General features: G+C 47.0%; 1 protein-coding gene across 1 annotated transcript; it reads right to left on the bottom strand.

Moving 5' to 3' along the window:
• Positions 1 to 19343, bottom strand: RCHY1 (ring finger and CHY zinc finger domain containing 1). The gene is made up of 9 exons (XM_060247748.1): positions 19038 to 19343; positions 18805 to 18924; positions 17095 to 17210; positions 9693 to 9771; positions 8389 to 8433; positions 8240 to 8298; positions 6563 to 6589; positions 6214 to 6334; positions 1 to 775 (listed from the first exon to the last, which is right to left on the bottom strand). The coding sequence occupies exons 1-9, from the start codon at positions 19341 to 19343 to the stop codon at positions 644 to 646; spliced, it is 1005 nt and encodes a 334-aa protein (XP_060103731.1). The 3' UTR covers positions 1 to 643.
• Positions 19344 to 23646: the final 4303 nt, after the last annotated feature.

Below are 23646 nucleotides of genomic sequence, written 5' to 3'. Positions count from 1 at the left end.
TTTTGAAGTACACCTGACAGCCTTTTATTACATGTTGGCAAAGGAAGTACAGCAGTGTGTTGTCCACTGCAGCCTCTAGCGTGGGCAGAAACATCATTATTTGCAAAGGACCATATTTGTTTTAAAGCATCAAGTCTGAATAGTCTCCCTCTCCTCCTGACAAGACCTCTTACAAGACAATTTGCCTTCCATGAGATTGGGGGAGGGGGGGAGATCCAATGCCCAGCGTGGCGGCTTCATGCATGGACATATGGAAACTGGCCATTCTTTCCAGGTGGGTTTCTACCCTGTTCATTAGCCCATAAAGCTCAGTAGCCAATAAAGAAATTTCACCCCTAACAATGGCACAGATAACATGCCAAAGTATTCTTCACACAGAGTGCGATTTATTCTTCCGCATGAGCAAAAATGTTAAGAGGGATGGATCTTTCCAAGCCGGTCCAGGTGTGCAGTCCTAAAAAATTCATTCTTCAAACTAGGAAGTGCTTCTAACAAGATTTCATTATAGAAAGCAACAGAGTTCCAGTGCCAGGCCAAGAGCACCTGCTTCAGCAGTGCAAAATCTACCAAACTGAAGAGAGGGGATAATGACTCCTCAGCCCTGAGAACTTGGCCAGCAAGTGAAGCAGGAGGCAACGTGGTCTCAGTCACTGCTGGGCCACGAGTCACGAGAGCCGCCATCCCGGGCTGTGTTATATGAGTCACAGTGTTTGCACTTCATGCCCAGAATATGGAATTGTACTGTGGATCGAGAATTGCAGTCGTTGCAAAGAATCTGGAACCAAACAGAAAACATTTGTGTAAAGCACAACGGAGGAATTAATAACAGCAGTAATAACTAATAACTGAGCTTTAGTAGGGAACAGATCGAATTTTGTCCTAGCAAGTCTACAATGGACCACTGTATAATTCTTAACCATCTGATAGAGAAATACAGTGGTAGAGGGGGAAGAAGGCTGTTTGTGGCCTTCCTTGATTTAAAAGGGGCACTTGACTCTATTCCCAGGGATCTTCTCTAGAACAAATTGGACATCATGGGTCTGGATAAACGCCTACTTTTTCTTATTCATAAAATGTATTTCCTTAATAGCTGTCAAGTGCAATATAATGACCTAGGTGCATTAACTTCAAAGATCATTTCCAATCGGGAAGTCAAACAGGGCTGTATTCTAGCCCCCTATTTAATTTATTCCTGAATGATTTGGCCCCTCTCTAAACGCTATTGATGGTCACTCCCCTAAACTTGGACCATCCATTATCCCTTTATCGCTCTATGCCAATGTACTGTTACATTCACAGAAGGACCTCAAGCGCCTGTTACTTGCTTTTACTTCGTACTGCGAGACAAATTTCCTGTCCATAAACTATGTAAAATCCAAAATTTTAGTATTTTCAAAGTCCCGAAAACCACAAAGCTGGTGCCTCAAGGGAAATAATATTGAACAGGTGAAATTTTTCAAATACTTTGGGGTCTTTTCCCAATATAATTATAATTGGACAGTACAACGCAAGCAAGCAGTCATCTCAGCAAGGTATAGTTCGTCTGCGGTGGTTAGCTTTTTATATAAGAACGGCAACCAATTTGTCCCAGCTGCCATTCATGTTTTTAATGCTAAAACAGTTTCTCAGTTGTTATATGGGATCCCCATTTGGGTTTGAACCCTCAATTTCCAACTTGAGCAAATTCAGGCAACATTTTTACGCCATATTTGAGTCCCCAACTGTGTCAGCTATGCTGCAATGTGCCTAGAGACTGAAATCCATTTGATTGAGACAGGGGCATGGCTACTATCTACAAAGTTTTGGCTATGCCTACACTTTAGGGCAGACCCTGCTAGTTATATCCATATGATGCTAGCAGATTCCTTCGTTTCCACTTGGTATAGTCAGATCCAGAAGAAAATACACTCCATAGGTGTACCGTTGGACTACCTCTATATGCTAAGTGAAACGCAGGCATTCAGAACCCTGAAACAGAGGACCTTAGATATTGATAAACAGTCCCTTTGTTCTTCTGGACATAAAACGTGTTCCCCTTTAGCATTTGGTATCTTCCCAGATCATGGGCTGCCTGCTGCCTCCCTTTCCCAGATTACTTCACCCCAGTTATGCCGCTCTTTTATGATAGCAAGACTCAATGTTCTACCCTAATCTTTATGGATTACCTGAAGCCAAGTTAGTTTTTTTCCTACTTTCTGACCAATGTTCCCATATTACAAGCCTGGTTGCAAAGTACCTTTTGGCTGCCACAACAATCAGGGAGCAAAAGACTAGCTCTCCTTCTTGATGTTTGACTGGTTTTTATAGCTGAAACTCCATGTAAATTTGCTATGCTGTACTTTTTATTTCTATGCCAATAAAGGTATTTGGAAAGTAACTGAGCTTTGAAAGAGATGGAAGTCATTGTTACAGAAACAGTCCAAAAGGTAATGATTTTAAATTTCTTGACTAGGAATATCTTTTTGCTTGTCCAACAAAGAAGTGATGTTTGCTGGAAGTTTTTCATCAGAAGATCTTCCTGTTCCTTACCTTCAGTGGACCTGTTTTGTTTAATATCTTTATAAATCATTTGGATGAAGGGATAGAGGGAATTATTAAATTTGCAGATGATACTAAATTGGGAGGGGTTGCAAATACAGTAGGAGACAGAAACATGATACAGGATGATCTTGACAGGCTGGAAAACTGGGCTAAAACCAATAAAAAGATTTTTAACAGGGATAAATGTAAAGTTCTGCATTTACATAGGAAAAATCCAATGCATCATTATAGGATGCAGGAGACTTGTCTTGGGCAGTAGTATGTGTGAGAACGGATCTGGGGGTCTTAGTGGACCATACACTGAACATGAGTCAGCAGTGTGATGTGGTGGCTATAAAGGCAAATGCAATTTTGGACTGTATCAACAGAAGTAGAGTGTCCACATCATATGAAGTCATAGTACTGCTTTACTCTGCTCTGGTTGGACTTCACCTGAGAGAGCTCTGAGTACTGTGTTTAGTTTTGGGCACCACAATTTAAGAAAGATACTGACAAGCTGGAACGTGTCTAGAGGAGGGCAACGAAGATGGTGAGGGATCTGGAGACCAAGTCCTACAAGGAAAGGCTGAAGGAGCTGGGCATGTTGAGCCTGGAGAGGAGATGAACGAGAGGTGTTACGATAACCATCACTGAGAGGTGATAGGATAACCATATGGAGATTTCTAAACAGAGGCTAGATGGCCATCTGACAGCAATGAGGATCCTGTGAATTTAAGGGGAGGAATTTGTGAGTTTCCTGCATTGTGCAGGGGGTTGGACTAGATGATCCTGGAGGTCCCTTCCAACTCTATGATTCTGTGACCTGTGAGTAGTGGGGAGGGAAGCTTTGGCTTTAGCTTGCCTGGTACTGTTTGTAACACACATGCAACTGCTCAGCCTTATGGGGGAGGCTCAGGTGAGGAAGGACCAGGACCGCCACCGGCATCCTCAGCACACTTAGGGGTACTGACAGATAAGAGGTCGATTTGGTTGGCAGGTAGGAAGGAAGGAAGGAAGGAAGCAGGGAAAGGGAAGGCTGTGAGGAAAGAAGAACCAGTTCTGGGAAGGGGACACTGGGGAAAGGGAGGAGCCCCGGCAAACCCTTGAAGGTTTCAGCAGAGCAGCTGGAAACAGGTTGGCTGGTGGGTGGGAAGAAGAGACAGTGGCTGTACACTCCGCATAAGAAAAAGAAGAGAAGAGGAGAAGATTGGATTCATACCCCACCCTTCACTACCCAAAGGAGGCTCAGAATCCTCTCCCTTCCCCTCCCCACAACAGACACCCCATGAGGCAGGTGGGGCTGAGAGAGCTCTGAGAGAACTCTTTCAAGAACTGGGAATGACCTCATAAGTCCTTGCAGGTCCCCCCCCCCCACCCTGTCTTTGGAATAGTGGAGATAAAGTGAATGAGTTGGTTTGACATAAATTCTAAAGGTTCTGAGTTGGGATGGTGCCATGGGGGATGCTTTATGTAATTTTATGGTGTTTATATATCTCACTTTTCTCCCAAAAGGGTCCAGAACGAATGGCAGCAACACACTTTTGAAAATAAATGTCAATTTTAATTTGTAGCCAGTGAGAAATACCCTTCTATAATGCTTCTTTGTTAGTATCTTTGGCGATGTTAATTTCCAGGCCTTTAAATTAGCTTTCCGGATGCTTTTGCTTTGGAGGGATCCAGGGAAAGTAGAATTAAGGGAGCCAGTTACTTGGCTTCTTAGCAGTTGTATATTCTGCCTCATTCATGCCATATGAAGGGCCAAGGGTTCTTCCATTTTCAACGAACGCAACATTTCATAGTTCTCATCAACGGTGCAATCCTAAACAAAGTTACATCCTTCAAAGTCCCACTGCCTTCAATGTATTTAGAATGGTGTGACCTTGTTTAGGATGACTCTGCCCATCTGCCAGCCAAAGGCCTACTAATGTAGGGGGAGGTGTTTGTGAGTTCCCTGCATTGTGCAGGGGGTTGGACTAGATGACCCTGGAGGTCCCTTCCAACTCTAGGATTCTAATTAAACTCAAACAAACCAATGGAGATCAAACAATGCAATTGTGACAATGGATCAAAGTGAGATGTGTCCCTCTGCAGTGACCACAGAACCAAACTCTGAACAGTAAACTTCAAGCAAACCACAGCACACTGAGCAACATTTTCTTGCCGGTCCCCCTCTCTCCTGTCAGATCAGATTTCACACTCCAGTGAACTGACTCTGTTCCAAGGACTCGAGGTGACCAGATCCACCTTTACAAGCCCTGTCTAGATTTGCCGTGCCTGTGAATCAGCCTTCCACTGTGGCTGAGGGAAAAGAGTTCAACCAAGTAAGCACAAATGCTCTTCTGCCACGAGGGATCACGGGGTCCTTCAGTTCAGGATGGCGGAAGGGGGGGGGGCTGCGAGGAATGCTGGGAGTCTGCTGGGCCACCCGCCAACACCGTACTTGTTCTATTCAAGTTCAATACTGAGGGAGGGCTGGGTTTGCTTTATGATGCCCATGTCTTCGCCACCAAACCCTAACTCCTGGAGTCTTACCCATCACCTTCCGAGGCCCCTTCGAAGAAGGCTCCTCCATAAGGCTCACAATATCCTTCCTCACAATGGAGATGGCCAAGATCCACCCCCGAACTTTCAATGAATTTCTGGTCACACAAGGCCCACCCGCAGCCAGCCCCTCTCAGCAGGGCTAGTGAGCCACAGTTCAGTTCAAACAACACAGGAGCCAACGTCTTCTGCTTGAAGGAGCCAGGCAGGCAAGTTAGCGGGGGGGAGGGGGGGCAAACACTTCCCTGGCCATGTATCGTCCACTCCTAGCTTGACTGAAGAAGATCTGCCTCTCCATGGGGGAAAGGGCCACAGACCACTGTGTGGCCCTCCCCCAGCATCTGCCACCTCTGCCCACAATGCCGCACGCCCACACTTTGGCACAGACATCCGCTGCTGTTCTCCTGAAGGCTCTGCCACAGCACCTCAACAAGCCAGCCACTCTAAACTGCTGGAGAGAAAATACTTTCTTCAGCCTGTAGGAATCTCTAGCAATTCCACAGGAGCCCAGCAGGAGGCACAAACTTCACAAAGATGCCTCAGAAACCTCAGGAGATTTCTCAGAAACTTTTCTCTTCTTTGACAGCACATTCTTTGAAATTCATTGAAAGTTCGGGGGTGGATCTTGGCCATCTCCATTGTGAGGAAGGATATTGTGAGCCTTATGGAGAAGCCTTCTTCGAAGGGGCCTCGGAAGGTGATGGGTAAGACTCCAGGAGTTAGGGTTTGGTGGCGAAGACATGGGTATCATAAAGCCACATAACACTTCCAAGGGTTGAGAGTAGAGCTTCCATGCCCAGCTTGACTCCTGGTTAACCCTTGACATAATTTATGTTCCATATTTAATTGCATATTAGTCAAAATTTCAGGTTAAGTAATGCCAAAAAAAGAAAAGAAACGATAGGGGGAAAGTCACACCAATGGAGCAGATTCACATTCAGCTTAGAGAGCCAAGTTCTGCTTGACACAAGATTGAAGGGCCCCTTCCAGGACTGTGAAGTGCCCCCCGCATGCAGAGGACGGTGCCCAAGGCCAAGCAACCAGTGGGGGGTGCATTTGGCACGCTATTCAGACATCTTCCACTTTACCGCCCTGAGCCCGCCTTTGGCGGGGGAGGGCGGGATACAAAAATAAATTTATTATTATTATTACCTCCACCATCGTGTTCTGATACTCCAAGGGCATCGGCGTCAGAGCTACTTCGCTGTCCAGTCGTTGCCAGTATTGGGTCATATCCAAAGCTGAATGCATACACAAAGGGCATCGATAGCCTCTGGCAGAGAAGAGATGGACACATGGGCAGCTGGCAAACATGAGACTCCTCATGAGTCGCACTGAATGAAACCTGCATCCCCCACCCAATACTTCCCAGTGACAGGCGTAATTCCTGCACTGGTTTGCACACAGCGGTCTGTGCCATATCTCACCCGCTCAACAACCCACAACTTCCAGGCCCCAAAGTGTTATGCTGCCCTTAGAAGACACGGGAGTTCAAACTTACTCTTTCAGCAGGTCTTCATAACAAGTTCTAGATGAAGAAACACAACAGCAGCATTACATACATTAACAGTCAAAGAAGCAAGTGGAACAAACATTCCACCTCCCTCTAGGCTGAGTTACTGTCAGCTAGCTCACAGTTTTTTAGCCTCACATTTTTGTCTTAGCTGAGGAAAAATGGCCTCAGAGCAAGATAATGTATGCAGTAGTTCACTTTAATGCCAGTAGCTCAAGAATTTTTGCTCACAAGACTCCACAGCTAGAGAGAGTATTGTCCACCTCATTCTCTTGCTAATATTCTCAGCCCTTCTGAGTTCACTCACCCACGCAAATGCCTTTGGAGTTCACTCGCCCTCTTATCTGGGAGAACTGGGTTTGATTCCCCACCCCTCTATTTGCAGCTGCTGGAATGGCCTTGGGTCAGCCATAGCTATCGCAGGAGTTGTCCTTGAAAGGGCAGCTGCTGTGAGAACCCTCTCAGCCCCACCCACCTTACAGGGTGTCTGTTGTGGGGGAAGAAAATAAAAGGGATTGTAAACTGCTCTGAGACTCTGCTTTGGAGAGAAGGGCGGGATATAAATCTGCAGTCTTCTGAACTTCAACTGATACTGATGTTCAAGACAAGGCCTCCTCGACTGAATTGCGAGTTCATTTTCCTGCCTCACTGCCAATGTGTGCTATTATCATGCTGGACACCTGAAATCACTCCATTCTCCAAGACAGAAGGACTAATCCAAGTGCTCTAAATCCTAATCAGGGTCTTATTGAAAGAAATTAAAGTACAGATAGGGACAGAGAAATCCAATTATTGAATTTTTTTTTCAGAATAAGCCAAAATAATTTCCTCAATATAAATTGTGCTTGTCAGAAGAATCTATCCACCCTCCCTCCCACTGAAGAAGTGTGCTTGCACACAAAAGCTATACTGGAATAAAATGGTGTTGGTCTTAAAGCTGCCATCATGGAACGCCACTTTTGTTTTCTCTCTCTCTTTTTCCTTCCCCTGTCTTCCTCCCCAAATAGAAGGCATAGCCCGAGAAGGAAGCAGAAGCTGAGGGGGGGGGGGAGGGAGTGTCTTTTTATCGCTCCTGCACAAAGCAAGAAGCAGCCATTGAGGGAGATCTCTCTCTCTCTCTCTCTCGGTCTGTCTGTCTATGAGAGAGAGAGGGGAGAAGAGGCAAGAGGCAGGAAACAGGAAGCAAAGAATCTCTGAGGGAGCTGGGGGAAAAGCAGGCTACTATGTGGCTGCAGCAGCAGCAGGCCTGGAGAAGGAAGCAGGAGAAGGAAGTTGCTCATGGGCTGCATCTGAGTCCTCTGGGAACCAGGGATGTCTCAACGGCCACATGTTTAACACCTGTGGTCTACTCATACTGGCAGTGGCTCTCCATGGTCTCAGGCAGACGTCTTTCATATCACCTAGTGGCCAATCTTTTAACTAGAGATATCAGGGATTGCACCTGGGTCCTTCTGTGTGCCAAGCAGATGTTCCACCATTGAGCCATGGGCCCTCCTAAATGCAACTGCTTCTCCGTGCATTTTGCTACCAGAAGTGCAACTGAGGTCAGAAAATCTCCCTGGTGCCATTTGCCCAGGAATCTGTCCTGGATTTTGTAGTAACCAGGTCATTCACAACAAAGCAGAACTCCATTTCTTATGTTCAGTTCTCAAAAAACAGCCTCACCGATGAAGAAGATGTCCACAGGGCAGGACGTGAGCTCCCACACGTGAGGTATGAATGTCCTGTTTTAAGAAACAAGAATGATGTTTCCTACATACATCAAAAGAAACACTTTCAAATGAAACAGAACACTGACATATTAAGGATGTTACCTCCAAACATATGGGACAATCTTGCCTTGAGACATTTTCAATGCACTGTGTAAACAAACAGAGAGAGATGCTAGACAAGCAACCTTCGTTATGAGATATACCCGTTATTAACTATGTCATTAAGGTTTCTTAAAAGTGCCACTGGACTCTAGCTTTGTTCTATTGCTTCAGACCAACACAGCTGCCCACCTGGATCTATTTCCCTCTCAGTTTGGTGTAGTGGTTAAGTGCGTGGACTCTTATCTGGGAGAACCAGGTTTGATTCCCCACTCTTCCCCTTGCAGCTGCTGGAATGGCCTTGGGTCAGCCATAGTTCTCGCAGGAGTTGTCCTTGAAAGGGCAGCTGCTGTGAGAGCCCTCTCAGCCCCACCCACCTCACAGGGGGGTCTGTTGGGGTGGGGGAAGACAAAGGAGATGGTGAGCTGCTCTGAGACTCAGTGAAGGGCAGGATATAAATCCAAAATCCAGTATCTTAATTACTCACCCTCTTTTCCACCCCTTTCTCATTCATTTTCATTTCATTTCTTCAGTTTATACCCTGCTGTACCCCCCAAATGGGCTGAGGGCAGCTTGCATCATAAAACCATCAGAAATGAAACAATAAATAGTACTCACAATTAATACCCCAAAGCCCCAAGCCTCATGTCACCCCAGAGACTCCAAATAATACCAAAAGGCAGCCAAAGCGCCGGGAAGGAGCTACAGACAGGGGAGGCCAGAATGATCTGAATGTATGTTGCTTCCGCCAAAAGGCAGGCAGAGCAGCTGTGTATTACAGGCCCCCGAGGAACAGTAATAAGTCCCACAGGCCCCTGATCTCCAGGGGAGCCTTTCCATCCACCAGGTTGGGGCAAGGGAGGAAAAGCCCTTGCCCTGCTGGAGGCTAAACAGGCCCCCTGTGGGCCAGGGACTACCCAAAGAGGGGGGTCAGAAGAGCACAGAGTTCATTTTTCTCTGTCTCTCCCCCTTTATTCTCACTTCTTGGTCTCAAGGCCCTTCTCATCCCTAGCCTGCCCGGTGACAACACGTACTAAAAAGTACCTTTGTCAATATTCTGCCAGGTACTCTGTACTTTGCACTGGCTCTGCTGGGCTCAGACTGGAAAGCCAGCTCATTCTTCATCTAGTGGGGAGCTCCTATCGTGCACCTGAGTTGTCTCCATTAAGGCCAAGTCAGTTCCCCCCCCCCACCCGCCCCCGATCTGCATCTAAGACTGGGCCCTGCAGAGGCGATTCCTGCTTGAGGTCGCTGGTCTCAGCCAGAGGGAGGATCTGGTGTCTGATTCTGAACGGTCCATTTCATACCTTGTGATTCCCTTGGAGAGTCCGAGCCAAACACAAGTTACATTTGGAGCAGTGGAAGAACTCTTCTTTGGGACCAATCCTGAGAAGACAAACATTTGAAGAGGTGCCATGTACAACTGGCCATCCTATTTAGCTCACAGATAACTGGCAAGTTATTGCTCGTCTCTCCCCCCGTCTGGATCCTACCCTCTTGCTCTGGCTGCCCCATGGCCTGGCCCCAGAGAAGGGACTGAGGAGCAGGAGCAGTCAGAGAAGAGACACTGGAAACAACCACCAGGAGGAGGACTGAATCACACATCACCAGGAGAGAGGCAGGAACCCCTGGAGCCCCTCTGAATCAGCAACGTGGAGCCAGCCAGTCGGCTGGCCGTTTCCATGACACAAACCCAGGCCCAGACCTCTCTGCTCCTGCTCTCTGCCTTGAGGCATCAGTCAGGTGAGGGGAAACCCCAGCCTGACATGTCACAGGTCATAATGGGCAGTCCAGCCTGAGAAATGAGATCTCGGTAGGATCCAAAGTGCGGCTACATCAGAGAAGACCCTCACATGGAACACATGGCATGTTTCTGCACAAGCCACCTCCGAAACCCTTTTGGGATCAAAAGGCTGGGTAGAAATCAAATCTCTCTCTCTCTTTAAAAGTTGTGTTTGTTTCTTTGTATTTTTATGAATGCACCCAGCACTATTTATATGGTCACCAGAGTTGATAATATTCTTTTTTCCCCCAAGATTTGGGAAATGTACTTAGTAATTTGTTCTTATATTTGCCAATGTCTGGTATACGAAGAAAGTTATGTATATTTTGGTATTTACTCTTTTAATAAAGTTTGATAGAATTAAAAAAAAATCCCCAGACCTCAGCCAACTCTCTGCCTGCTTACATGGAGCTGGCAAGGGGTGGGGGGGTCTGGCTCAGGCGGGGACCCCATCAGGAATACTGGCAAACAGATACAAGTGTAAGGTTCTGCCAGTTACTGATGCCACAAATCCCTGATCATATGAACATGGTAAAGATTGATTCAAGTCAGATACAAGAGTTAACCTTCTGCTAGAAAGCCATTGCCAGGAATGACTCAATAGGCAAAGTGGTTACAATGATACACAGCGAAAAGCCCGGACCAGCATCCTCCCCACCCCCATGCTCCACTGGTTCCCAGAGGTTGGCACTTCAAGGGGCGGGGCATCCTCCGAGACTCCACCCCCCCCAGGTCACAGTGACATTCCCAGGCCCAACAGGTCCCCTGCTATAAGAACTAGAATAAGCAAGCTCCTGACATCAACAGCACATGTATAGCAAGGCCTCTGTCCTCCATCCCCCTCCTGCACCCATCTGACAAGGGATGGTTTCAGGCAGGCACCAGAGAAACTGCACTTAACATCGTTCAGGAAGAAGAAAGCATGGCAGGCTCAACATGACAATAAGGACATGAAAGGAGGGCCTTATAACCAAGGAGGAATACAAACAAATCACCAGTGCTTGCAGAGAAAGAGTTAGGAACGCTAAAGCTCAGTATGAGCTGAGGCTAGCAAGTGATGCTAAGAACAACCCAGAAAAGACTTCTTTTCTTATGTTCAGAGTAAGAAAAAGAGCAAGGACATGGAAGGCCCCTTGCAGGGACAGGAAAGTGAAATTGTAGGTTTTCCGGGCTACGTCGCCTTGCTCTCAGTCTCCTGCTTGGAGCCCCCCTGAATCAGGCAGGGGGAAGAGGCCCTGGAGGGGTCTCTTTTCAGCATGGGGCTTTTACAGCAAGACAGGGGCGCAACGGCTGTTGCTCTTGTTCTTTCTGTATGCCCCAAAGCTCTCCCTGTCGTAATCGCCATTACAGCAGCAAGAGGTGAAAACCCGATTGCTTTCTTTTCTTCTCTTCAATAAGCTTTTGATCTATCACCCCTCTATCTCAAGCATGACAACTCTACAATGCAAGTTAAGTCGGCTTTCAATTGCCAATGGCTAATGGGTCGTTTTTACATTTCAATAAACTGGAAGTTCAAAGGAAGGGAAAGAGGTCAATACCTCTAATTTCCCTGTGGATGAGGCCATGAAAAGCTAAAGAACATCTCTAAGTACTGGAAACAATTTGAATTAATCTGAATATGGATACTTAAATCGACCCAGATCATAATTGGATATTTGTTAAAGAGACTATTATTCGGCTGCAATATGGTCTGAACAAAATGAGATACTTGTTAGAGGGATTTCTCCTTGTCGTCTGATTTGAAATTTATACGCTAACGTTTAAAACTCCAGTTGGAGGAGACTGGGAAGGACAGACTATTTGGGACTCTGAGCTACTTTTCAACTTGGATTATGGACTGAGTTTGCTGACAGAGAAAGATATTTTAAGCAGTTTGAAGTCTCTGAGGCAAGATCTTGGTTTATTGACAGAGTTGTTTAAGAAGCAAATGGGAGCTTTTGTGCTGAAAACTAGCGAAATCTCAAATCTAGATGAGCAGAGTGCTAAAGAGAACCCGGTGATGTTTGTGGAATTGAAATGGGAGAGCGACTTGTTGGGAAACGAACAAAAGAAAATCAAAATGGAACCTTATGGCGTAATTAAAAAAGAAGACCAGAAATGGAGACTGATTCAAGTTAGGTCGAGAGGAACAAAGGCTGTGGAATTTTTCTCACTTTCTTTGAGAAGGATGACTGCATTAAGAAGTAAGAAGATGTATTTTAACCAGAAAATCATGATGTGGAAGTCTTTCAGAAAGAAGAGCCTCCTGAATTAGATTTTTCTCAGTAAGAAAATCTGATATGTGATATTAGAAGGCTAAGTGAGATTCCCTTTTCCTTTCTTTTGTTTTTTTGGGGGGCTACAATAAGTTGTCTAGTTTAAAATCATATGGATATAAAAGCTAAAGGACTAAAAAATTTTTGAAAAGACTCTTATGTAAAAATAGTTAATTTAGACTAACTTTTAAGAAGGCAGATAGCGTAATTACTTGATAAATTGGTGAATTTGTCTTTAACAGATAATGATATTAGCTTTTCATGTTTGTTATTGACATGGGTAATCCTACAAATTAATTTATAACTGTTAAGAAGGTAGATACTGTAATTATTTTGTTAATTAGTAGATCTTCTAATATGTTTGTTTGAAGAAATTGTCTATAATAAGATAGATAAATTATTGTGCTCTATTTCTAATCTGTCAAGGATAAAGGTATTGGTCACAGTACCATACCATACCATACCAAACCTTTAATGGCATAATAGATTCAGATAAAAATACACAGAATATAAAAATTTAAACATTGGAGATAAAATCAAAATAAAACCAAGCTTACAGATGCATTCAAACATGGTCAGAATTAAATTTAAGGATGTCAGCCAGAAATTTTGCCACAGCCTCACTAACCACCCCCTCAGTATCACTCAATAAATAATAACAGGGTGGCAGAATAGACAAATCTGGAGAAAAAGAAAGCTTGCCAAATAAATCTTTACGGAGGTTATGGTATAAGGAACAATCAAGCAATATATGCTGGATTGAGTCAGGGGTATTTGCTCCACAGGAGCAAAGTCTGTCGGCTAAAGGGACTCACTGATATCTCCCTTGTAAAACTTTGGAGGGAAACGCGTTTAGTCTAGCCAACATAAATGCCCTGCGATGACTTGGAGTGGTTAGGTCTGATAGATAATTGGGCATTTTGCCACAAAAAGCATAAAGACCTAAGGAAGCTGGAGAGCAAATATAAGGGTCAGTTGGCCGTAATTTCGTTTCCTCCAATTCCCATAGTCTCAGTTTAATACATCTGAAGATATATGACTCATCAGCGGTAGAAAAATCATCTACCTCGAACCCCAATTGATTGAGTTTAGACAGAAGCACTGCTGTCCAGGATGAAATATATGGGTCTCTTTTCATACAATCAAGAAGGCTGTTGGGATCTGTTCTAAAATGAATTTTGAGCCAGAATGGGTCCCTTATGGGGAGTGGGCCTGTGCACGTCTCCCCCATTTTGGCAGCTTCTGTTAGAGGCCTTGGGGCATGGAGACACTCAGTTTTAAGACATTAGTTGTTTGGTATTTGTTTTATTTTTTTATTCATTTTTATCAGGACAGGGCTAATTGCCACCCAATAGAACCCTTTTAATGGCATCGGGCAAGCGGCCAAGAGAAGTGGAGGAGGAATCTGCTTCTTTGCCACTTTGCAAACAGTTCAGGATAGAGGACTTTTTTACCCTAAACAATAAGTCCAAATCTGCTCTGCCGTCATTTGCTATTGAAACATCGAATCGTTTCTCCCCTCTAGAAGACGAGGTAGAGCCTGCTGAAAAGGAGGAACCGACTAATGAATTGACTAATGAGTCTGACCACGAAGATGGCGTTGACTCTCAACTCCTGTCTGGGGTGGGGGCTTTAAAGGTGCAGCAGAGTCAGCATGATAATGAAGAAAGATCCATGTCTTCTGACGAGCTTGCCCCATTTACCCTGATTGCAAGCACAGTGGATTGTATCTTTAAAAAGTTAAAGGGTTTAGAAGACCAAATTCTTGACCTTTCTTTGGAACTAAAGAGACTATCAGTGTCAATGGATAAAGTCTACTTAGCCCAGCTGGATGATACCTCTATTGGTCACAGTATGTATTAAGGAGAGAGAAGGTGCATATTAGTTACAAATCAGGAGACAGATTTCTTTTTAGTAAGAAGGGTCTCTTGAAATGTTCTTATCTTGGTGGGTAGTTGGGTATGGAACTCTCAGTAAGAATAGACATGTGATTTTTATTTTTGGGTTATAAGAAGTTGTTTTTTCTAGCCCAATAGGGATATAAGAGTTGGATTAATTGTTAAAAAGGCAGACAGTATAGTTGTTATGTAAACTGGCAGATTTGTCTTTAGTATGTCTCCCAGGAGAAACTGTTTATATTGAGATAGACAAAATACTATGTTGCATTTTTCTTGTAGCTTCTTTAGGATAAAGATATGAATTTTTATGTCTATGTTAATGAGGATAGTGTTAAACTAACAAACTAGTCTGTGTTTTTAACATGGTTAAGTCAAAGCAGTTAGTTCTGTGTTGAGATTGCTCTGACTTGTTTATACTTATATGTGTGGAAGAAGAACTGTTTAGACTTGTATTGCAAATAATAGTTTAGTAAAAATGTTTTATAATGAAAGATAAAGATGGTAAAATATACGGAGAACTCTATACTTGCAGGTAGAACGAATTGGATATTTTATTTGGAGGTAGAATTAAAATTGATATATTGTATTTTTCTTTTTTTTCTGCTTTTCCCATTCTGTATCTAAGTTTATGCTTCTTTCTTTTGTAGTTAAAACCAATAAAAATTATAAAATCCAGGAAAGTGAAATTGTAACAGGTAATGAAGAGAGGGCGGAACTGCTCAATTCCTACTTTTCCTCAGTCTTCTCTTCTGAGGGAAATGCTCAACATGGCAAAAACAGAAATATAAGGAGGGTATGAAGTTCCAACCTAGGACCAGCATAGGGGTAGTACATAAACACCTCGTTTCTTTCAATGAAACAAAGTCCTCAGGGCCAGATGAACTGCATCCAAGGGTACTAAAATATATTGCAGATGTAATTTCTGAGTCTCTGCCCATCATTTTTGAGAATTCGTGGAGAACAGGTTGGAGGTAGGCAAATGTCCTGGAAAACTGAAGGCAGACAAATGTGGCCCCCATCTTCAAGAAGGCGGAAAAGGAGGGTCCAGGTAACTACCATGACCCATCAGCTTGATGTCTATAGTGGAAAACATGGGTTTCTCAAGAACAAGTCTTGTCAGACTAAACATCTCCTTTTCTAAGAAAGTTACTACCTTGTTGGATCAGGGGAATGCTGTAGACATAGTTTATCTTGATTTCAGTAAGGCTTTTGAGAACATTTCACATACTATTATTGTTGACAAGTTGATAAAATGTGGTTTTGGATCCCGTTACTGTTAGGTGGATCTGAAACTGGTTGACAGATCACACCCAAAGAGTGCTTGTGAATGATTCCTCATCCTCTTGGAGAGGACTAACAAGTGGAGTGCTTCAAGGATTTGTGCTGGGACCTGTTTTGTTCAACATCTTCATAGATAACTTGGATGAAGGAATAGAGGGAATGCTTATTAAATTTGCAGATGATACTAAATTAAGAACATAAGAACATAAGAGAAGCCATGTTGGATCAGGCCAATGGCCCATCCAGTCCAACACTCTGTGTCACACAGTGACCAAAAAATTTTTATATAGAAGACAGAAACAGGATACAGGCTGGACAGGCTGGAAAACTGGGCTGAACCCAATAAAATGAATTTTAACAGAGAGAAATGTAAAGTTCTGCATTCAGGCAGAAAAAATCCAATGCATAATTATAGGATGCGAGAGACTTGTCTTGGCAGATCACATGAAGTGATGGTCATGCTTTACTCTGCTCTGGTTAGACCTCATCTAGAGTACTCTGTTCAGTTTTGGGCACCGCATTTTAAGAAGCATATAGATAAGCTGGAACGGGTCCAAAGGAGTGCGACGAAGACGGTGAAGGGTCTGGAGACCAAGTGCTATGAGGAAAAGCTGAAGGAGCTGGGGATGTTTAGCCTGGAGAGGAGGGGGCTGAGAGGTGATATGATCACTATTTTCAAGGACTTGAAGGGCTGTCATATAGATGATGGTGTGGAATTGTTTTCTGTGGCCCCAGAAGGTAGGACCAGAATCAACGGGTTGAAATTAAATCAAAAGAGTTTCCAGCTCAACATTAGGAAGAACTTCCTGACCGTTAGAGCGATTCCTCAGTGGAACAGGCTTCCTCAGGAGGTGGTGGGTTCTCCTTCCTTGGAGGTTTTTAAACAGAGGCTGGATGGCTATCTGACAGCAATGAGGATCCTGTGAATTTAGGGGGAGGTGTTTGTGAGTTTCCTGCATTGTGCAGGGGGTTGGACTAGATGACCCTGGAGGTCTCTTCCAACTCTAGGATTCTATGATTCTATGAAAGAGTTGGGCATTAAGCAGAAATAGAGCCCACTCATAAAAGGGTAAACCAGTAACATCTGTGAAACCTTTAGAGAAAGTGAAACATGTGAAGCCTCTTACCTCAGCGGAAGTTTTATGTGCAATTTTAACAGACAGCCTACGTCTGTTAAATCATAGCCACCCATGTATATATCAATCCTCTTCCCTGTCAGTTTGCGTTAATAAACCAACTTTTGTCTAATTCGTCCCTATGCCTACTGTGCCATTTTCTGAAAAGTAAATTTTTGTGGAGTGCTTGCTGAATCGGTCATGCCTGTCACAACAGGCTCCCTATACTAGTAACAAGAGTATTGAAGGTCAAGAATGGGACATGTTGCAGAAATGCAAATAGGATTTGTACCTCTTCAAGTTTTCAACACGAGAGTGCCTTTAAAAGGATAACCAGTGCACCAAGTTGTCACTCCCCGCCCAGTCTATTACAGTACCTACAAATTCCACACTGCTCACAATGGAACTGCTTCTTGTCCACGTCGAAGAGGTGGCAGATGCTGCAGTAATATTCCCCAAAGACATGGCGGCAGGCTTCACAACTCTGCTGAACCTGTGAACAAAGGCGCAATTGTGAGCCGGGAGACTCAGGAGAGCCCTCGGGGGGGGGGGGGGGGAGCGGAGGGATAGGCCCGTCCAATTCTTGCTGCCTGCCCTGCCTCACAGGGTCATTGTGAGGATGACATGGAGACTAGCCCTCCTGGGAGGTGCTTTGGGGCCCCACAAGGAGAGTCAGGCCTTTTCTTGAGCAGGAAGGCAGTTCCAGCTGGCTTGGTGTCAGGGGGTGTGGCTTCCTATGCAAATGCTCTCCCAAAAGCCCTGGGTGTAACTAGGCCAGGCCAATGAGCAGGGGGGAGCCGGCAGGGAAGAAGAGCTCATGCCCTTGGGAGGGATTGGCCCTTTTGGCAGCTTAGGGTCCCTCCCCCACAACCCAGGTGGCATCCTCCAGGGGCCTCTCAAGGAGTGCAACAACCAGGCCTGTAGCTACGTGGTGGGGGGGGGGGTTGGGGTGGGCCAGGCCCATCCTTTCAACTCCCCCCCTTCAAACTACATGGCCCCTCCAATTGGTCCCCGTTAGCTCACTGCTGCTCGTCACCCCTTCTCTCCAGTGCTTGCATTGGAGCCTATCGTCTCATAGCTTTAGTTCCTGCTCCAATTGAGCAGCACTCTCTTCCTGTTTGCAAAGCTCCCTCCCAGCATGCAGGAAGGAAGGAAGGCTATCCTATCTTGATGCTCTCCAGCAAGACTTCCTCCAATCAAAGGCTGGCTGCTCGCTCTCTGTGACCCGCCTACAAATGCTGCTGCTGCGGGCAAGACACCCAAACATAGCATGCTGATCTCTAAGCCCCTCCAGTTCCCTGCTTTTCTGCCTTATCTAGAAGAGTCCACTACAGAAAGCACGTGACAGATGCAAGTTTAATGGTGAAACATTAAGGGGGGGGGGGATCCCATAAAATGTCTGTGGGAGGGGGTGGCAGGCTTCAGGTTGGGCCTGCAGCAGCACTGGGATGCAATTTAAAGCCACCAATGTGTGTATGGGGGGGGGGGGGTGGAAACCAAGTAAGCTTAGAGGTGCCAGACTCCAGGTTAAACATGGAGGCTGCACTGGGATGCATTTTTTTTTTTAAACCCACCAACATTTGAAGGGGGGGTTGGGGGTTGCCAAAGACAGACCTGAATGCACTTTTAAAAACCAACAATGTTGGGGGGGGGGGAGGGGAAAGGGGTGGAATCCACTGGGATGAGCTCTAATAAAACCCACTAATGTCAGAAGTGGGGGGGGGGGGGCATATGGGGTTGGAATCCAGGTACCTGCTTGAGGGTTGCCACCGTCAGACTAGAATATACTTCTAAAGCCAACAGTGTTGTGGGGGGGGGGGGGGGAGGAACCCCAGTGTAAGTTTAGAGGTGCCGGACTGATAAGAATGAGCATAACTGTGTTTGACATGAGCACAACTGTTGGCCCCACGAAAACGGAGGGCCCCATCATATAAAATACTAAATGAAAAATCCTGGCTCCGGGCCTGGCAACAACCCGGGGGGGGGGGGGGGGGCTACGGGGTTGCCATGACAGACCCCCCCCCCCGCTCCCAGGGAGGCCCAGCAGGGGGCTCCCCCCTCCCCTCCCCCCCCCCCGCGGGGCCTACCGGCTGCACGGCGGTGCATCGGGCGCAGCGCACCTCGCTGACTTGGAAGCGGTCCATGGGGTGGTCCTGGGCGGCATCGTGGCACAGCCGGCAGGCGAAGAAGGCCCCGCAGCAGCCCGCCTGCAACGGGGAGAGACGGCCCTGGGATGGGTGGGGGGGCCTCGCGGGACCCCCTCCCCCCCCCCCGAAAGCACCTCTGCAGACCCCCGCCCCGCCCCGAGGGGCAGACCCACCTTGAGCAGGCAGCCCCGCCGGTAGTGCTCGCAGCCCCCCCGCAGGCCCCGCCGCCATCGCGCCTCCTCCCCGGCCGAGGGCTGCAGTCCCGCCCCTGCGCTTTCCCCGCGGGCGGGGGGGAGGTGCTGCCTCCTCCGCGGACTCGCTCTCCCTCCGCTCCGCTGCAGCTCTCGCAGGGCGCTGTGCTCTGCAGCTGGAGGCCTGCTGGGCTCCCCCTCTCTGCCAGAGAACAGCAGGGCCGGCAAGGCAGAGACGTTCTTGGGCTGAGGACAGCAGTGGTTTCCTACCCAGCTGGCACCTTCCATTTCCCGTCACTCGGCGAGGCTTCGTCCCCCTCCCCTTGGCCGTCCAGAAATGTCCGTCGAAACCCACCAGGCGTCCGTCATCTGGGCGTTTAAATCTTCTGCAGACCTAGCACTCCCCAGAGCCTTTGGGCTGCACAGATCCGTTGCCTGCTGGAAGAGGAGACCAGACTTTTCTAGGAGTTTCTCCCAGAGTTTTCTCTCAGTTGTACTAAATACAGCATCCTGAGAAGGGCCAAACACAGAATACTGTGCTTTTTGTCTAAGCTCAGGGACAAACTCATCTATCCAAGCAGCCTCATTATATTGTAATTGCCGGAACTGGTCTCTCTCAAGCACAGGGTTCTTTCTGGGTGCACAGTGGTTTGGAAAGCTGTTAAGACCTCTGCCGCCAGGGGTCTTCTTGTTAGGAACTGCAAACACACCTTGCAAATTCTGGTAAACTTCAAGGGCTTTGTCTCCTGTGCAGTGAAGCACAAGATTGCAGTTCTGTGATCCTCAGACTCTTTTTCAGCCTTGGTGACTTCCAAGGTACAGTTTCAATTTATGCTCCCATCTCCTCCAGCATCCTGCCAGTTTGGTGTAGTGGCTAAGTGTGCAAACTCTTATCTGGGAGAACCGGGTTTGATTCCCCACTCCTCCACTTGCACCTGCTGGAATGGCCTTGGGTCAGCCAGAGCTCTGGCAGAGGTTGTCCTTGAAAGGGCAGCTGCTGTGAGAACCCTCTTAGCCCCACCCACCTCACAGGGTGTCTGTTGTGGGGGAGGAAGGGAAAGGAGATTGTGAGCCGCTCTGAGACTCTTTGGAGTGGAGGACGGGATAGAAATCCAATATCTCCTGCTCCTCCCCCCCTAAATTTCCCATAAAAGAGGTCTGGTGGAGGTCTGAAATGCTCCTTTGTTTTCCAAGGGATGCAATCTGGAACCTTCTCCTGTTGAACGCTGGAGACTCAAAGGAGTTACAGACCACCTTCTGACACTCTGGAAGGCCTGGCCAGTGGGCAGCAGTGGCCCCACCTCCTTTGGGCTGTGGGTTCACAGGTTAGAGTCCTCACTCAGGCCCCCTTCCTCAGGTCCATTTAGCAGAGACAAGCTGGCTCAAAGCATCAGCTGCTTATTTGCAAGGAGATGTCAAGTAGACGGATTCAATGATGAATCAGAGTTGTTACAAAGACTACATTTATTGATAGAACATTACTTTGGCTCAAGCCCTTAGCTTGAGAAGAATGAAACCAATACATTGATACAGGAGTTTTAAGATACACTTCAAAAGGATTCCTACGGGGAGGGGGAGGGGAGGAGCATTCACACATAACTACGAAGATACATTCCCAGGGTGTTTATCAAGCCTTTTGGCCTTGTATTTTCTAGAGACTTTTCCTCCCTCCTGATGTTCTCTGGGAAGGTGCTGATTACATTATTCTCAACAGTTACCAGTCATAAAGGAAAGAGGGGCCAATAAAGGGTAATAAACTAGCAGCATTTGGTTCATCATGATTTTACCCAGGCCTGCTTGTGACAGGCCAAGAACCCATCAGTCTTTGGTCAGAATCAGTCGAGCTTGACAGGAGACAACTCCAACGTAGAAATCTGAAGCACGAGCTCCACCCAATAGGACCAGGCTAAATCACACAGCTATTTTGGTGTACTGGGGGAGAACAGACTGTTTCATTACATACACGAATGGATGCAATCCCTATCGCACAAGCCCCCCCCCCCCTTTAAGATCAGGTTGCCTCTCTCTGGCAGTCCAGCAAAAGGCTCCCTACGGCTCATCGACGGGGGGGGGGGGGGAGCTTGTAGGTCCTGAGGCGGGGGGGGGGGGGGCGGCAGGAGGCAGCCAGGCCTTCCAGGAGCCAAGCAGAAGCGTTTTGCATCGTGGAGTCTCCCTCTGGCTCAGGCCATCAATTTCTTCTTCCCAAACCAGTAATTTTGTTCTCTTGGCTTCTGGTGCTGCCTGGCGCTTCTCTCTGCACTTGTGGTTTGCTGTGCACACCTTGTGGTGTGCCAGCTCAGTGGGGGTTTTTGCCAGCTCAGCACTGGGGCTGAGGCTGAGTCACGGGGGCAGGGGGGGGCTCTTTTGAGGGCCAGTCCTTCCAGGCAGATGCTCCGAGGGCAGGCCGGCCATGGCGCTCCGGCAAGCAGCCTCCTGGGGCGGCAGGGGACTCACCCTCTGGCTGGCTTTGTGGGCAATAGAAGGTAAGGCTGCCACCCCCACCCCCCACCCCCGCATCCTGCTCTGGAGGAGGCAGGCAGGGGGGTCCTTTGCACCCCCATCAGCCTGGACTGGGGACAGCAGGCTGTTTTGTGCTCCGGCAGCTTCCAACGGCCTCCAAGGTCCTGTCAGACGCTCTTAAAGCATGACTGGATTTCCTCGGCATTCCCACTAACTTTTAGTGGCATCAGAGAGAGAGAGAGAAAGACATACTGTTGGAAGACTTCACCTTGGGAAGGAAGGTGGGGAGCAGGAGATGAGCGACCTCTCACCTGGCTGGCTGCGCACCTGCCCTGCCTGCCTTCCAAGGTGGCCAGGGAGCTGCTGAGCCGTGGCTCTCCCCTTCTGGCCTCCCCAAGTGAGGCCGGCTGGGAGAAAGACAGAGCGAGGAAGGTGCCCCTTCATCCCTCCTCTCTGGGGGTCTTGCAGGAGCTGCTCCGTGTGGCCCCCGGTGCCTGCCTGGGAGATGGGGGCGGGGAGGCTGAGAATCTGCAGCAAGCCATCCAGCTCCCAAGGCAGAGGCAGGATTCAAACCTGGGCTCCCCAGCCCTCCTCCCCTGACATCCCAGCCCCCAGACCACTTCTGGCTCCCCCTGGAGGACCCCCAAGCTCCTTTTGCGGGGGGGGGGGCACAAGGGATTTGGAGCTGCCTCTGGTTACTCTGGGATGAATGAATGGGAACCAGGGTCAGTCAGCATTGTTAGCTTGGTTAATATCTTCTAGGGTTGCCAAGTCCAATTTAAGAAATATCTGGGGACTTTGGGGGTGGAGCCAGGAGACTCTGGGGAAGGAGCCAGGAGACATTGGGGTGGAGCCAAGATCAAGGCTGTGACAAGCATAACTGAACTCCAAAGGGAGTTCTGGCCATCACATTTAAAGGGACAGCACACCTTTTTCAATGCCTTCCTTCCATAGGATATAATGAAGGATACGGGCACCTTCTTTTGGGGCTCATAGAATTGGACCCCCTGGTCCAATCGTTTTGAAACTTGGGGGATATTTTGGGGAGAGGCACTAGATGCTGTACTGAAAATTTGGTGCCTCTACCAGCCCACAGAGATGGTTTATTGGCAATTCAACAATCGAGCAAACAAAAAATTTTAAATACTTGGGGATCACTTTTAACCACAAGTTAAGCTGGGTTTCACATCGTAACAACACCGTCAACTTGGCTAAATGTTCAGCTGCTCAAATTAAACAGTTTTTCTTTGCAAGGGGCAACCAATTAGTTCCAGCAGCTATTAAAGTGTTCAAAGCCAAAACGCTTGCCCAAATCCTCTATGGTATCCCTATTTGGATCTCAGCTTTTACCAGGAAAGTGGAGGGCATTCAAGCCTCATTCTTTAGACAAATTCTTGGTTTGCCAAAATGTGTGTCCTACTTTGCTCTCTGCTCTGAAGTGGGTCAGTCTTTGGTGGAGACAAAAGCCTGGATTGCAGTGTTTAAATTCTGGCTCAAAATTCATTTTAGAACAGATCCCAACAGCCTTCTTGATTATATGAAAAGAGACCCATATATTTCATCCTGGACAGCAGTGCTTCTGTCTAAACTCAATCAATTGGGGTTAGAGGTAGATGATTTTTCTACCGCTGATGAGTCATATATCTTCAGATGTATTAAACGGAGACTATGGGAATCGGAGGAAACGAAATTACGGCCAACTGACCCTTATATTTGCTCTCCAGCTTCCTTAGGTCTTTATGCTTTTTGTGGCAAAATGCCCAATTATCTATCAGACCTAACCACTCCAAGTCATCGCAGGGCATTTATGTTGGCTAGACTAAACGCGTTTCCCTCCAAAGTTTTACAAGGGAGATATCAGCGAGTCCCTTTAGCCGACAGACTTTGCTCCTGTGGAGCAAATTCCCCTGACTCAATCCAGCATATATTGCTTGATTGTTCTTTATACCATAACCTCCGTAAAGATTTATTTGGCAAGCTTTCTTTTTCTCCAGATTTGTCTATTCTGCCACCCTGTTATTATTTATTGAGTGATACTGAGGGGGTGGTTAGTGAGGCTGTGGCAAAATTTCTGGCTGACATCCTTAAATTTAATTCTGACCATGTTTGAATGCATCTGTAAGCTCGGTTT

This window comes from Heteronotia binoei, chromosome 10 (genome assembly GCF_032191835.1).
Source record: "Heteronotia binoei isolate CCM8104 ecotype False Entrance Well chromosome 10, APGP_CSIRO_Hbin_v1, whole genome shotgun sequence".
NCBI lineage: Eukaryota > Metazoa > Chordata > Lepidosauria > Squamata > Gekkonidae > Heteronotia > Heteronotia binoei.
Note: the sequence above shows the minus strand (reverse complement) of the source record. Positions and strands in the feature narration are given on the sequence as shown.